The sequence below is a fragment of the Xenopus laevis genome, chromosome 4L, assembly GCF_017654675.1.
Source record: "Xenopus laevis strain J_2021 chromosome 4L, Xenopus_laevis_v10.1, whole genome shotgun sequence".
Lineage (NCBI taxonomy): Eukaryota > Metazoa > Chordata > Amphibia > Anura > Pipidae > Xenopus > Xenopus laevis.
Genome location: NC_054377.1, coordinates 100,933,073 through 100,946,592, shown reverse-complemented (window position 1 = coordinate 100,946,592; position 13,520 = coordinate 100,933,073). Strand labels below are relative to the sequence as shown.

The following is a 13,520-nucleotide window of genomic DNA, read 5'->3' as shown; positions in this document are numbered from 1 at the left end:
GGAGCCAATGCAAAAGAAATCATTAAAAATAATTCAAAGTTATATTGACATTATACTGACAAGTAAAAAGGAAGATACAAATTAATACTATACCTTTTTTTGAATGCACTCGTATTTTCATCAGAATTTGTAATTGGGTTAAATGAACACCTCTGCTCATCACGTATATAATCCATACATTGGGAACCACCATTTGCAAACCAAGATAATGGTAATGTCATGCTCTCCAAGTTTGTTTTTTTTGTTTTGTTTCCACACTGGGAGGCAAATGAAACTGAATTGTTACTTTCGGTTTCATTACTTTCCTTACATGGCTGTTGAAACGTCTTTAGTGCCATTATCTTTGCTTTAACAAAAAGAAATTGTAAAAGAAGAAATGAATAGACAACAGGATTAATATAATATCACTAATCTAATATTTTCATTCAAATTGATGTGAATCCTGATCTAACCACAGAAAAAGTTCATAAAAGAAAGTGACACGTAAAGGAAAAAGCAAACACCATAGTATTTATTGTAAGGAATGTAACACTACATTTCAGTTTTATTGGCCTTCTTCTGGTTATATAAAAGAAAAAACAAAAACAAAAAACTTCTAGATGGCAGTATACTTCTCCACTTGCCAAGTTACTATGTTTAAGGTTGTGTGCTATTACAGATTGTATGGTGTTTGGTTCCTGCAGCACAGTAAACACAAATTAAAGAATTGACATTTCATTGTTGACTGCAGAATTACAACTGTAATATATAATAAATGAAAATAACTTACAGGCTATTCAGTTAGGTTTAAATGCACAGTTTAATGCATATTTGTAGTTTTGCAACTCCCAGTTAATACAGTGGCTCTAAGTTGTGTTCTAAATGAGCAAACTATTGAATAATTCATTTTTGGATACATAATGATCTGTGAGGAAATTAGGGTTTACCTGTTGATAACTCGTTTTGAAGATCTTGAGTATGTGGAATTTCAGCAATGTCTGGAGCTGATGCCTTAAGCCACATTGTAAGTTCTTCCTTTTGCAACCTATTATTAAATATTAAGAGTAATAAAAATGAATGTTTCATTTGCTTGCAATTATCATACTTTTACATTTATAACTACAGCAGATCAATCTAAAAAGGTAATTTTGAGACTTTGAACAGCGTTGTCACACAAAGACATTATTTAACTGCAAGCAAGAAAGCGGTCAACTAACTACTCATAGAATCATTCTTCATCAGTGTATGTACAGTCACTCATATTTGAAGCACATGACAGGATTAAATGATCCACATTTACCATAACATCAGGAAAATTACACATTTTTAATTTTGTTGTCGAAATCACAAAAACCCCAGAGCAGTAAAATGTCAAGAACTATTGCAACCACCCTCAATCATAGTTATTACGTATCTCTCTGCTTATAACAGATTTACACGTCATCCACATTTTTATGGATACCATGCCCATGTACCATAAGCGGTGCAATTCACTTTCACTATAATGAAAATCAATTTGTTTCTTAGTTTTGTTCCTTTTTCTCATACAAAACAATAAAAGTGAATTATTTCACATTGGAAGTAAACGGTGGCGTATACTACTTACACATTTTTATCTTTTGGACCATCGGAAAACAATCCATCCAAGGAATGTAAAGAATCGACTGACATCTCCATTCTGGAGTCTACGCTAAATAAATCACAACAGTTTAAAATGTTAGTTTGGGTTCACTATATAACAAGTTCTGTTACACCCATACTGAACAAAACTAACTTTGTTGTATAGAAGCAGCATATGTTTTGTAGTAAATATCAGATTTCTAGGTTTACTTCCTTTCATAATGGGTTGTATAAGCCTATATCATTGAATGGGTTATATGTAACTAAGATGTGAAATAATAAATATGGTCAAATAACATTTACATATTGACTTTACAATATTGTTAATTAGCTCATTTTCTTTCTGTATTTGGTACTGGACTAATTTCTTCATGCTGTATGTTTTGTTACGGATATGGCCTCACTCACTTAATTGTAGATAACAATTATACCAACCCAGTATTAACAGGCTGTGGGTGCAGCTTACACAATCAACATGGCAGCCAGAATTTCTTTTAGAACACAATAGGGGGAATGTTATTAAAAATCACAAGCATGTTTAAAATGTCATTTTTGTGAATGTTTAGCGCTGCTCGCAAGGTAAAATGATTTTCTGGCAAATATCGCATTGCTAAGCAAAGGTTAGCATTAACACCTGCTTGAGTTTCGATAAATATTTAGTTGCAAAGTACGCTTTGCATTTGCGAAATTTTATTAAATACTGTGAATGGTTGCAAAAGCCATTTGGTCGCAAACTTTGCAAAGAAGTTGTTGAGGTCTGTCAGAAAGGATGAAAACATGGTCGCTAACATTCGCAATGGTCTTTGCAAACAATTTTTGGGCTAATGAAAAATATTACATTCCCCCAATAGTATGTAGTATTTGTTTAGCAGAGAATGGCAGCAAAAAAATGGATAGAATTTAAAATACCTTACAACAACTTACACAGCAAATCAAAGTGCCTCTACATGTCTATAAATGATTTTTGTTCAAACTAGGATTGTATCATACTTCATACAGAAGTATCGCACAGGCAAGTGCTTTGACACATTAAAAAACAATACATGACAAAAAACAAAAGCTTATGTCAGTAAAATGTTAAATGGGTTAACCATGACTGTGAAAGTTTTAAAAACTAGGTCACAAATATATTTGAGACTGCAGTTTTAATGCAATCTTGATTCTTAATAACTCAGTCCCTTAAGTTATTGTTTAGCTGTGTGCCATATGTTAAGGGGGTTATTTATCAAAAGTCGTAACCTTTATTTTCCTCAATTCAAATTTTTGTGCCAAAATCATGAATTTGTTTGAATAATGGTTTAAAAACCAATTCTCACTACAAAAAACGAGTAAAACAAGAATTTGAGTTATTTCAGATTTCTTTAAACAATTTTATTTTTTTTTGTATTCAGATTTTTTAATAAAAAAAAATCAAACATTCCAGTTTTTTCAAATCGTGCATTTACTCAAGGTAGAAAATAACCCTCTGAAATGAGACGTTTGAATTCTGATAAACAGGCCACCCCAGGTCACTAAGTAATGCCAATGGGAAAATACACACAAGTATTTTCTGAAACCTTAAATAGTAGGAATTTACTAAAGTAAAAAAAGCAAAAAGTAATCAGAAAAAACCTTCCAAGCAAAAGCTGGCAAGTTTCTATAGACATCAAAGGGAATTGTCTCTAGCAACATTATATTTCAAATTTATTAAAGGAGACATTTTGTATAATACTCCTAATTCTAATATATAAAAATGACGAAAAGAAAACATTTTGAAAGCATTTTACCTAAAAATGTCATTATATCAGAGCGCAGAGAGAACCATTCAGGTCAGAGTTTAGGCTGACATGAGGGGTGGGAATGTCTCTTTATGCTCCCAAAGGAAGTGGTCACAGCACTGACTGACAGGCTGAACTAAGCATTAGCAGGAAAAACCTCTCCCAAATTCTTCCCCAGTGTCCCTCAGCTTCCAATCAGCTGATTTGTGTAATTTGTTGCTGTCAGATCTTCTGTGAATTGTGGATCTTTTACAAAATGAATACAGCATAGAACATTCTATTGTATGTGAGGTATAAATAAGTCCTAGGGGAATATTTACTATTGCTCGAATATCGAGGGTTAATTAACACTCGATATTTGACCCTCAAAGTAAAATCCTTCAAATTCGAATATCGAAGTCGAAGGATTTACCGCAAATGCTTCGATCGAAGGAAAAACAAGGATTTTCCTTCGATCAAAAAAAAGCTTAGAAAGCTTATGGGGAAGGTCCCCATAGGCTAACATTGGTGCTCGGTAGGTTTTAGGTTTGCGAAGTAGGTGGTCTAAGTTTTTTTTAAAGAGACAGTACTTCAACTATCGAATGGTCGAATAGTCAAACGATTTTTAGTTCGAATCGTTCGATTCAAAGTCATAGTCGAAGGTCGAAGTAGCCAAAAAAAAAACTTTGAAATTCAAAGTATTTTTCATTCTAATCCTTCACTCGAATTTAGTAAATGTGCCCCGTAGTGTTCCATGGAAAATGTTATATATTGTTTCTGAAATTTATTCTTTATTTGTATCCAATTAAAGAACATCAGCAACTCCCAGCAACTTGTATTAATCTGTATTTATTTATTTATTAATAAATAAATACTAATTACTAATAACTAAACAAACTGTTTAACACCAGCTACATAGTTCACATAAAAAGCAAAGCAACTTCCCCCAACCAAAAAATATTTGAAAATAATTTATATTTAGATATGCGGGAAAGTACACCACAAAAGTCGAGTCTGTAACAGGCTGAAGTTCACTTTAAAACTATATGGCAGGTGGTAAACAGCAATTTGTTATCAATAAGCCTTTACGGTGCAGGAAGTTACTGTTCTTTATTAAATAAAAAAGTTCATAAACTATATATAACATTTTATTTAACTGAAACTGTGCTGTTATGTAGCAGGTGCATTAACTGCATCCAAAAATGAATTGAAGCAAGTGGATGGTAGCACATGGGTTAATCCATTTCAAGGTCTTTCAAAGTCTTTTTTTTTATATCAATCGGGAGTGTACAATCAGTGCAGGTGGGAGGTCAGCAGGAGATGAATGCCCCAAAACTACATCATTCAGGAGCACCTCACAGGTCTGCCTGCTCCCTCCTCTCTCACTGAATATGGTCCAACAATCGAAATGGAAGGTGCCAGCAGCAGTCACAGAAGTACTGAAAAGTGTAACACTTGCAAGAAAGGAAAGGGGGTAGAACAGGAAAGCTTTTTTCATTATTTTTGAAAGAAACTTGATACGAAAGGTATCATAGATATAGACATGATACCTTTTATATTAGGATAGTTACTATACAGGGCAAAATTTTAAAAATCATAGTACATGTCCGCTTTAAAACATTAGATTTTCAGTCTCATTAAAAAATGTAATTAAAATTAGGCCTCACTGTAAGAAATAGCCACTATTTCCAACAGATCCAGTAAGAAACATTTTGTGCAGCTGTATAATCCGTTTTGTTTAAAAAATAATTCACAGTTGCAAGGCCCGAATTATGACTGAAATGTATAGAAGACAGGCGTAACAGGATTATCTTTGATGAGAAATGTTTTGATTTCCTCATCTATAATCCCTGCCTCCATTGCATTAAGAACGTTAATAAACAAAATTTATGAAATATAATTATTGCCTGAAATTGATTATTTGGGTAATTTACTAAGACCCCCCCTTGCGGCCTCTGTCTGCCTGTGAGACATGCAAGTTTTGCACTTTGCACACTGCTTGCCCAGTTCAATTTTTTTTTTTTAATGGAATCCACAGCAATGAGTATAATGTCACCCCAAGTAAAGCAGGGATTCTGTTGTTTTGATCATGTATTACTATGTTGTACAATAATTATGTTTATATTTGCTCAAGGAGAAATTTGTGAGAAAACATAATGATTTGAATTTTTAAAGTGCAAATTAGGATTTACTTAACATTTTATACTACATAAATAAATTAATCCTGTATCCTTAAAGGATAGCTATCTGGAGAGCTCTTTAAATCAGTTACCTTTATTTTCTGTATAAACAACTTTGGAGGAGAGTAACTCACATCCTCTCTGTCTTACTGTTGGTAACTTAAATCTTACAGTTTATTCAAACATTTTTATTCAATACATTTACTCTAATCATTATTAAATAATTTATGTTCCCAAACGTATTGGCAGGGGCCACTGGTTCTTTAAGGTTTTAATGCAGAGCAAGGAAGGAGCAGGAACCGGGGCCAAAAGTCTTTACCCCAGGAATCAAAAATGTATCAAAAATCAAGAGACCTATAAGTATACCTGGTGGTCAAGTGGGGCAGCCCACAGCTCTCACAGCGGGGACACCCACCACCTGCCGCTCCTGTGCACTGCCGCTTCCGAGTTTACTCTGCGCTTGGGTAGTTTCGGCTATATTTGGAGCGCTGCGTAACGTCATTGAGGTTGGCATGAAATTCAAATATTTAAAGGAACTAATGTTCAATTTTCATCGCCCAACGTGAAAGGTCTATTCCTGGGTGCTCTTCTCTTGTCCGATTCATGCTCCTGACCCATGCCTGTCCCTGACCTTGCCATTCTGCTGCCTGTATTGACTATTCCTTGGAATCCAATTGTGTACCTCGCTGCTGTTTGGATTGACCTTGGCCTGTGGCCCCAACTTTGCTTCAGATGTCTGATTTGGTACCGCGTTTCCCATCTGGTTTTGATCCTGCCTGTTCACGCTTCGCTGACTGCTCCCCCATCCTTTGAGCATAGGTTCAGTTCCCTAGCCTGCTCAGAACTCTCTCCTTGGTCCCCTCACACAAAGTCCTGGCGGCATCTGAGTAGTGGAGGGCTCCTCCCGAAGCTAAGGCGGCTGCTATAGACATTAGCGTGAGCCGTGACGGGGTCCTTGGAGTTAGTTCTGAGTTTTGGGATACCTTACGTTACAAGACCCTACCACAGGCAGAGGCAATGCACACTGGTGTTAGTGGAGCTTTTTCTTTGAAATTTGTACCATGCCATGGCATTCCTGGGGTCAAGGGTTGCACTTGGGCTAGCCCAGCCTTGCTGGTGTTCACTCTATGACGCAGGAGTCAATATGCAATATATATATATATATATATATATATATATATATATATATATATGTATGTATCTATGTATCTATGTATGTATGTATGTATGTATGTATGTATGTATGTATGTATATATATATATATATATATATATATATATATATATATATATATATATATATATATATATATATATATATAATGTAAATATAATAGAAAAAGCAAGAATAATGACTTTAGTCACAAACCATAAAATTCTCTTTAAATACATTTCTCCCTACATTAGAGGTGTAACATTACTCATTTACTTCTCATATACATAATGGAGCAGTCATTTAAACATTACTATTATTTCTTTGTAAGTCAATAATCTTAGCACAGTATTTGTTTTAATAATATACTTGTGAAATGTATTATCCAGAAACCATAAAGGGTCATTTGCACTTTGCACACTGCCTTCCTGCAAAAATGGGGGCACAGAAACTTTTGGTTGTTTTCATAAGGGCCATGGGGGAGGCATGAAAGCTTAAGGACACAGGCCTTTAAGGGATACTGTCATGGGAAACCATGTTTTTTTCAAAACGCATAAGTTAATAGTGCTGCTCCAGTAGAATTCTGAACTGAAATCCATTTTTAAAGGAGAAGGAAAGGTTAAAACTAAGTAAGCCTTATCAGAAAGGTCCAGCTAAATATACCAGTACACCCCCAAAGTAATGTTGCTCTGAGTCCCCTGTCAAAAGAAACACTGCATTTCTTTCCTTCTATTGTGTACACATGGGCTTCTGAATCAGACTTCCTGCCTTCAGCTTAAACCTCATTGCCCTGGGCAAGAGCATGCTCAGTTTGCTCCTCTCTCCCCACCCCTCCCTTCTCTACTGTAATCTGAGCCCAGAGCAGGGAGAAACTCAAGCAGGAAGTGATTTCACACCACATTAATACTGCAGCTCCTATTCTAAACAAACAGAGAGTTTCTAGAGCTGTTACTCGGGTATGGTAAAACATTCTGCAGAATAAATATAGCATTCTAGCTTGCACTATTGCAGCTAATCTATTGGCAATAAAATGCCTCCGTAGCTTTCCTTCTCCTTTAAAAGAGCAAACAGATTTTTTTATATTTCATTTTGAAATCTGACATGGGGCTAGACATGGTGTCAGTTTCCAAGGTGCCCTCAGTCATGTGACTTGTGCTCTCATAAACTTCAGTCTCTCTTTACTGCTGCACTGCAAGTTGGAGTGAAATCACCCCCTCCATTCCTCCCAGCAGCCCATCAGCAGAATGGGAAGGTAACCAGATAACAGCTCCATGCTCCCTGAAACAGGATAACAGCTCCCTGGTACGTAGAAGAACAGCACTCAGTAGTAATAATCCAAGCCCCACTGCGACTCCTTCAGTTACATTGAGTAGGAGAAACAACAGCCTGTCTGAAAGTTCCATCATGAAGTGCTGGTTGTTTCTGAAAGCACATGACCAGGCAAAATGACCTGAGATGGCTGACTACACACCAATATTAAAACTAAACAATTATATACTTGTTGGTTCAGGAATAAAATGTTATATGGTATAGTGAACTTTTTGCAGTGTAAACAATGTAATAAAAACGACACCATGAAAATCATGACAGTATATCCCTTTAAGTTCAGAATGGATTTACACCTGCTCTACATAGTGTATGCCCAGTTTGTGTGGGGAGCTTGTATGCCCCATAGTACTCTTTATGTATATCCATAAAGTATAAATCCATAACAGCAAAACTTCCTACTGGGTTGTATAATATACTTGTTGTTTATAATATAAATATTTTATTTGTTGTTTAGAATATAAATATTTTTTACTATTGTTAAGGCGTGGTGCTCAATATTATCCATAATCTGCAACACCACATGTCTCCAGCATTCCAGATAATATTTACCTTACTTGTGGGTTTAAAAATTACACAGTTGTCAATGTATGAGTTCAGAAGGCCATCTAGTGGACGTTCAACATTTTCACAATTTCTTTATTATGACAACAGAATATATTTACTCCATTTATACTGCTCCAGTTCTTCAAGATTTGGAGAATGCCTCATCTTAACTGCAGTTTTCACATTTGTACAAATATCCAAAGAGAATTACAGTAGATCTTGACTCAAGATTACAGCAACCCTTCTCTAAGTTTAACTGTATTATGTTTTTTGTGTGAGCTACTTTTATGCATACTGCCCTACCTCAGTGCAGGATGAATGGGGTTAAGTTCCTTTTAGATGCAGCACAAACTTGTAACATAATTCAGGAAGTTCTCCTGTTCCTTTTCCCCAATGCTTGCCCTCAGTTTTTTATTTGCCCTGCTCTGAGATGTACATATCCAGAATACTCCTAAAGTTAGGTCCAGCTCCATTCTGTTGTGAGCTACCCCTCATCTCAGATGAGCTCTTTCAGTGTGTGCCCCTCTTTCTGGCCTTTGCTAAGCCCAACTCCCTGGTGCAAGGTACTCCCACCAAGGTTGAGCCTTCACTACTGCCAGACAGTGTGCCACAATGGTGCACTCGATTTATTTTACAGGGCTTTAATCTGACCCTGGCATGAGTTCCTATAGAGCTGTATGCCCCTCCTCAAAGTTTCAGTCCCAAAATGTTGGCAGGACTCCGCCTATCTGCCAGCACTTCTCGTGCATCACTTCCTCCTAGAGTCACTTCTGCACCTCAAGTTCAAGTCAAGCACCAAAAAAATGCAGGTAAATCTCACAGACCCCTACTGAGTTCTCCTGATTCCTATCAGTACTGGAGTCTTGACACTGATTTACCACAAGAAAGTTTTGTGAAAAGTCATAATCAGAAAACTATGCCCCCCAGAATGAACACTTAACCAACAGGGATATATCATATTAATTCCCCAATTAAGGGCAAACTGAAACTGGATATAGGTAATCCATACATATTGCCATTTTACATCTTTTACCTTGAACCACCATTTTGTGATATTCTCTGTGCTTCCTTAGAACACCTCACCAGAAATAATGCAACAGGAAGAAGCGTAAGAGTAAAAGACAGAACTTTGTCCATTAATTGACTTATGTGACCTAACCGTATTTGAGCCTTTGGTTTGTTAGTTTGCTTGCTTGCACCATGAACCATATGCCCCCCAGGGGGCCACCCTTAGTAATTAAAAATGGCAATTTTCTATTCAGCATTACACTATGGCACATACCACTAAAAAAAAGTCTATTTTTATAAAAATAGTTTATTCAGATAAAGCAGAGCTTTACATTTCAGAGGTTTTACCCAACACACACAGCTTTTTCTACTTGCAAAAATGGATCAATGGTATCCTGTGACTCCTCCTGTCCACAAAGCCAGGTTTAAAGGAGAAACAATCCACCACACACCCTACCCCACACAGAACCCTCTCCCTCCTCAGCCTTGCTGCTACCCCGGTCAAATAACCCTAACTTTTTACTTACCACTCGGTGCAGATTCAGGGATTGGAGTTCACAGCAGCCATCTTCTGGGTCTTCATGTCTTCTTCCTGTGCTTTGGCAATTTCCGTCCATTTTAGCACATGCGCAGTAGTCGCAAACTGGGAAATTGCTCCAACTGCGCATGCGCCGCTCTCATTCCAAAGACCCGGAAGATGGTTGCTGTGAACTCCAATCCCTGAATCTGCACCGAGGGGTAAGTAAAAAGGTAGGGGCATTTGCCCTGGGTAGCAGCTAGGCTGAGGAGGCAGGGGGGGGGGCTGTGTGGGGTAGGGTTTTTTAATAAGGGGATTGTTTCTCCTTTAAGTAGGTTATTCAAGGGTGCAACAAAGGAAACATCTACCATGTGTCTACTCTAGCAACCAACAAGTTAGTTGCAAACCATTATGTCCTCCAATAGGCAATTTAATGTATTAAACACTTTGTGGAGTCATTTTATTATGTCCTGGACATAAGTGAAAGAGTACTAATGGGTGCAAAAATATGCCTGTAGTGCTGCCTCACTAAGCACTTCTGTGGTCTGTACCACACACCACCTACGTGCTTCCCCCAGCTTGTCCCTCAAGAATACAGTGTTGTCAAATGCAGGAACCAGTTTATTCATCAAGAAGGTGCATTGTGCTCAATTTTGAAGTGCAAGTACCTGTGCCCAAGGGCTATTACCACATCTTTACCAAGTCTGCAAAGACATAGTGGCTTGCGTTTTTTGCATGTTTTTTTTTCCCCTTTGCACATTTCCTCAAAACTGGTGGTTTTCTCTACTGGACTTCAAATGTCAGTCCGCTGACCATCTCCTTAAATGCTTGTGTGCGTTGATAAAAAAGGGATAAGCTCCTTAGTGCACACAACAGATTTTGAAGCAAAGATGCATATGGTTTTTGTGTCAAAAAGGGTATGTGCTGACGGGCTACCCAGTGCCAGTCAGTACACATACATTCAGAGAGCAACAGTCATCAGATCGGATTTTCTCCACAAGTGTTTATAGGCCAGCAGAGAAAACAAGCCTGTGTGCCAAATGCATTATTTGATTGCTCTGTGAAAGCTGCCTTTAATGGTGATGTCACAGAGATTGTGACATCACTGTTCAAGGCAGGCAAATGAAAGACACTTGAATCACATAATTGTGCAAAAAGTGCAAAAGGCATTTTTGCATGTTCACATGATTCCATGATGTTTTAACTGGTCAGTAAGCTTGGCAACCTCTGCTGTACCTGTATGCATCCCATGTTTTTTTTGGAAAAGGCAAGCCTTAAATAGATCTTCACTTGAGTATGAAAATGTGCCAAAGAATGTTAGGGCATGGTACAGTCTTGTCCAATGTTCCCTCTTATGCACTCAAATGCACACACATTTTGAGGCCAGCACACACATCACATTGTGGTGTGCACAAAGAATTGTGTGTGAAAACACAAAATGTTGTATAAATTCTGATTTGTTTGAGTGGTACATTTCTATTCAAGAAAGATAAGGGTTAATGTAAATATTTTAACAGATAAACAATAACATTTCTATCAGCTTCTTTAAAATCAATTATAAGACCCTATGAAGAATTTTGTAAGTGAGAGGCTAACAATCTGTTGATTTGATGACTCCTGGGTGGTGCATATTCTGTCCGATCCTGTTCTTGCAGAGTGGTTCTGAGATATTGGGATGACTCCATGATAAGAGGATGTTCTTTTAAAGTTTCTATTTTGTACCATGTTGTATGTCTGAATGCATAGACTGTGAGATGTCGGATTTGTTGTGGGAGAGATTGCATGTATGTTATTCATGTTTTCAAAAAATGTTGTTGTGTTTGGTTCTTTTCTGGTTGATGCATCTAACCAGTCCATGTGAAAAATGTGGTGTAGTATTTGTTTTACCAGCAGTATAGATGGGGGGTCAGAAGTTTATTAACTGCAATTTAAAAGTTGTGGGTCAAACTGTGTAAGAACACTTGGTACCAGAGGAGTGCACAGAGGCAGCGCACAGAGCGAGAAGATGTGGGTCCTACAATGGCAACATTTTGCTGGTTAGGGTTGGTTGCAAGTTGACATAGATCTGTGTGTTGTGTGATGTAATCTATATAACACATTTTTATAAGTTTGCAACTATGTAATGAGTCTGTTTGATTGGATAAGGTTCTGTGTGATGTAATTTATGTAACTTTCATTGGTCGACACCCCTTTAAAAAGACTGTATTGAGGGGAGACCAACAGCCTATGCGCAAGTGCCCATTTTAGCGCAAAAACCCGTTAGGCTAATGCATGACCTAATAAAGATTGTCATGCCTATTATATTTTCCAGTTATTTGCTTGTTTCTGAGGGCCAGATTTCATCTGTTCACGCCCCTAGGCCCTAGCGCATACACGCACCTCCCTATGAGTGCATGCCCTGGCCCCTAGCACCGGAACGCAAATGTGCGCACTTTCCTACAAGCGCACGTGCCGACCTCTCAGCCACCAGGTCCTAGCGCGCGAACATCCCCCCCCATGAGTGCACTCTCCCCAGTGCTCTTAGTGCTCTTCCAGATGCAGCTTTGCCTGCATGCCACCCCTCAAATTTTGCCGCCCTACGCCCAGGCCTTTGTGGCCTCGCCACAAATCTAGGCCTGCTTTGGGCTACCTCGACTGGTCCACAGATCTACATCCTTGTTGCCAAAATGTACATTTGTTATTTGCAAACCAGCTATCAAATCATGTTTTATTTGAGCCTTGACTGACCCCCAAGCATGTTATGACCACATTACACGAAACAACACTTTCAAAATAACTCATTTCATTTTTTTTTTCTTTTTGCAAGAAACATTTTCTAACAAAGAAATGAAGTCATTTATTGAAGAAAAGCATGCTTTTACCTCAGTCTGTTGAATGTGACTTTTTATAGAACCTATACTTGCGTTAACTTTCGAGGGTCACACTGCGATTTGTTTTACGTATTTATCTTTATTACCACAGACACTAGTTCTGCTTCTATGATAGTAAAGGAATTCCAGGTAAAGTTGCTGTACCGTGTTAGCCAGTAAAAATGTTACAGGGCAACCCTTTTGAAATATAAAAAATAAACGTGGTATAAAGGTGATACCTTTAAACTACTTTTGTTATTTTTTTATTTCAAAAGGGTTGCCCTGTAACATAGTAAAGGAAATGAGAGTAGTTTCAAACCTTTTATGTTTTGGACAGTACAAAGTGACTTCAAACTAAAACGTCTGAAAACCATTGACACGAAAAATAAAGTATTTTATTGAAATTCACAGGTATTTTGAAATGTCCTTACCATGAAAATGACGTCCCATCCACAGACAGCAACTTATCTACCGCGTTACACCAAATAAACACTTGCGCAGTTGTAACATCATTTTACTAGCCAATCGTTTGCAACGTCGCACCCCTTCCGCCTTGCTATTGGCAATAACTGTTACGTCTCTGTGAAGGCAACCAATGCCACGTTT

The 13,520-nt window shown here is 37.5% G+C and overlaps 1 protein-coding gene across 2 annotated transcripts in view; it reads right to left on the bottom strand.

Moving 5' to 3' along the window:
* hfm1.L (HFM1, ATP-dependent DNA helicase homolog L homeolog) overlaps window positions 1–13,480 on the bottom strand; it is a 74,535-nt gene extending 61,055 nt beyond the window's left edge. For both annotated transcript variants that reach the window (XM_041590541.1, XM_041590542.1), the window contains exons 1-4: window positions 13,346–13,480; window positions 1,586–1,669; window positions 927–1,024; window positions 94–346 (exon numbers count right to left, since the gene is read on the bottom strand). In XM_041590541.1, the coding sequence (XP_041446475.1) occupies window positions 94–346; window positions 927–1,024; window positions 1,586–1,656 (422 nt within the window). In that variant the 5' untranslated portion in view covers window positions 1,657–1,669; window positions 13,346–13,480. The remainder of the gene's footprint in view (window positions 1–93; window positions 347–926; window positions 1,025–1,585; window positions 1,670–13,345) is intronic.
* Between the last annotated feature and the right edge of the window lie 40 nt (window positions 13,481–13,520).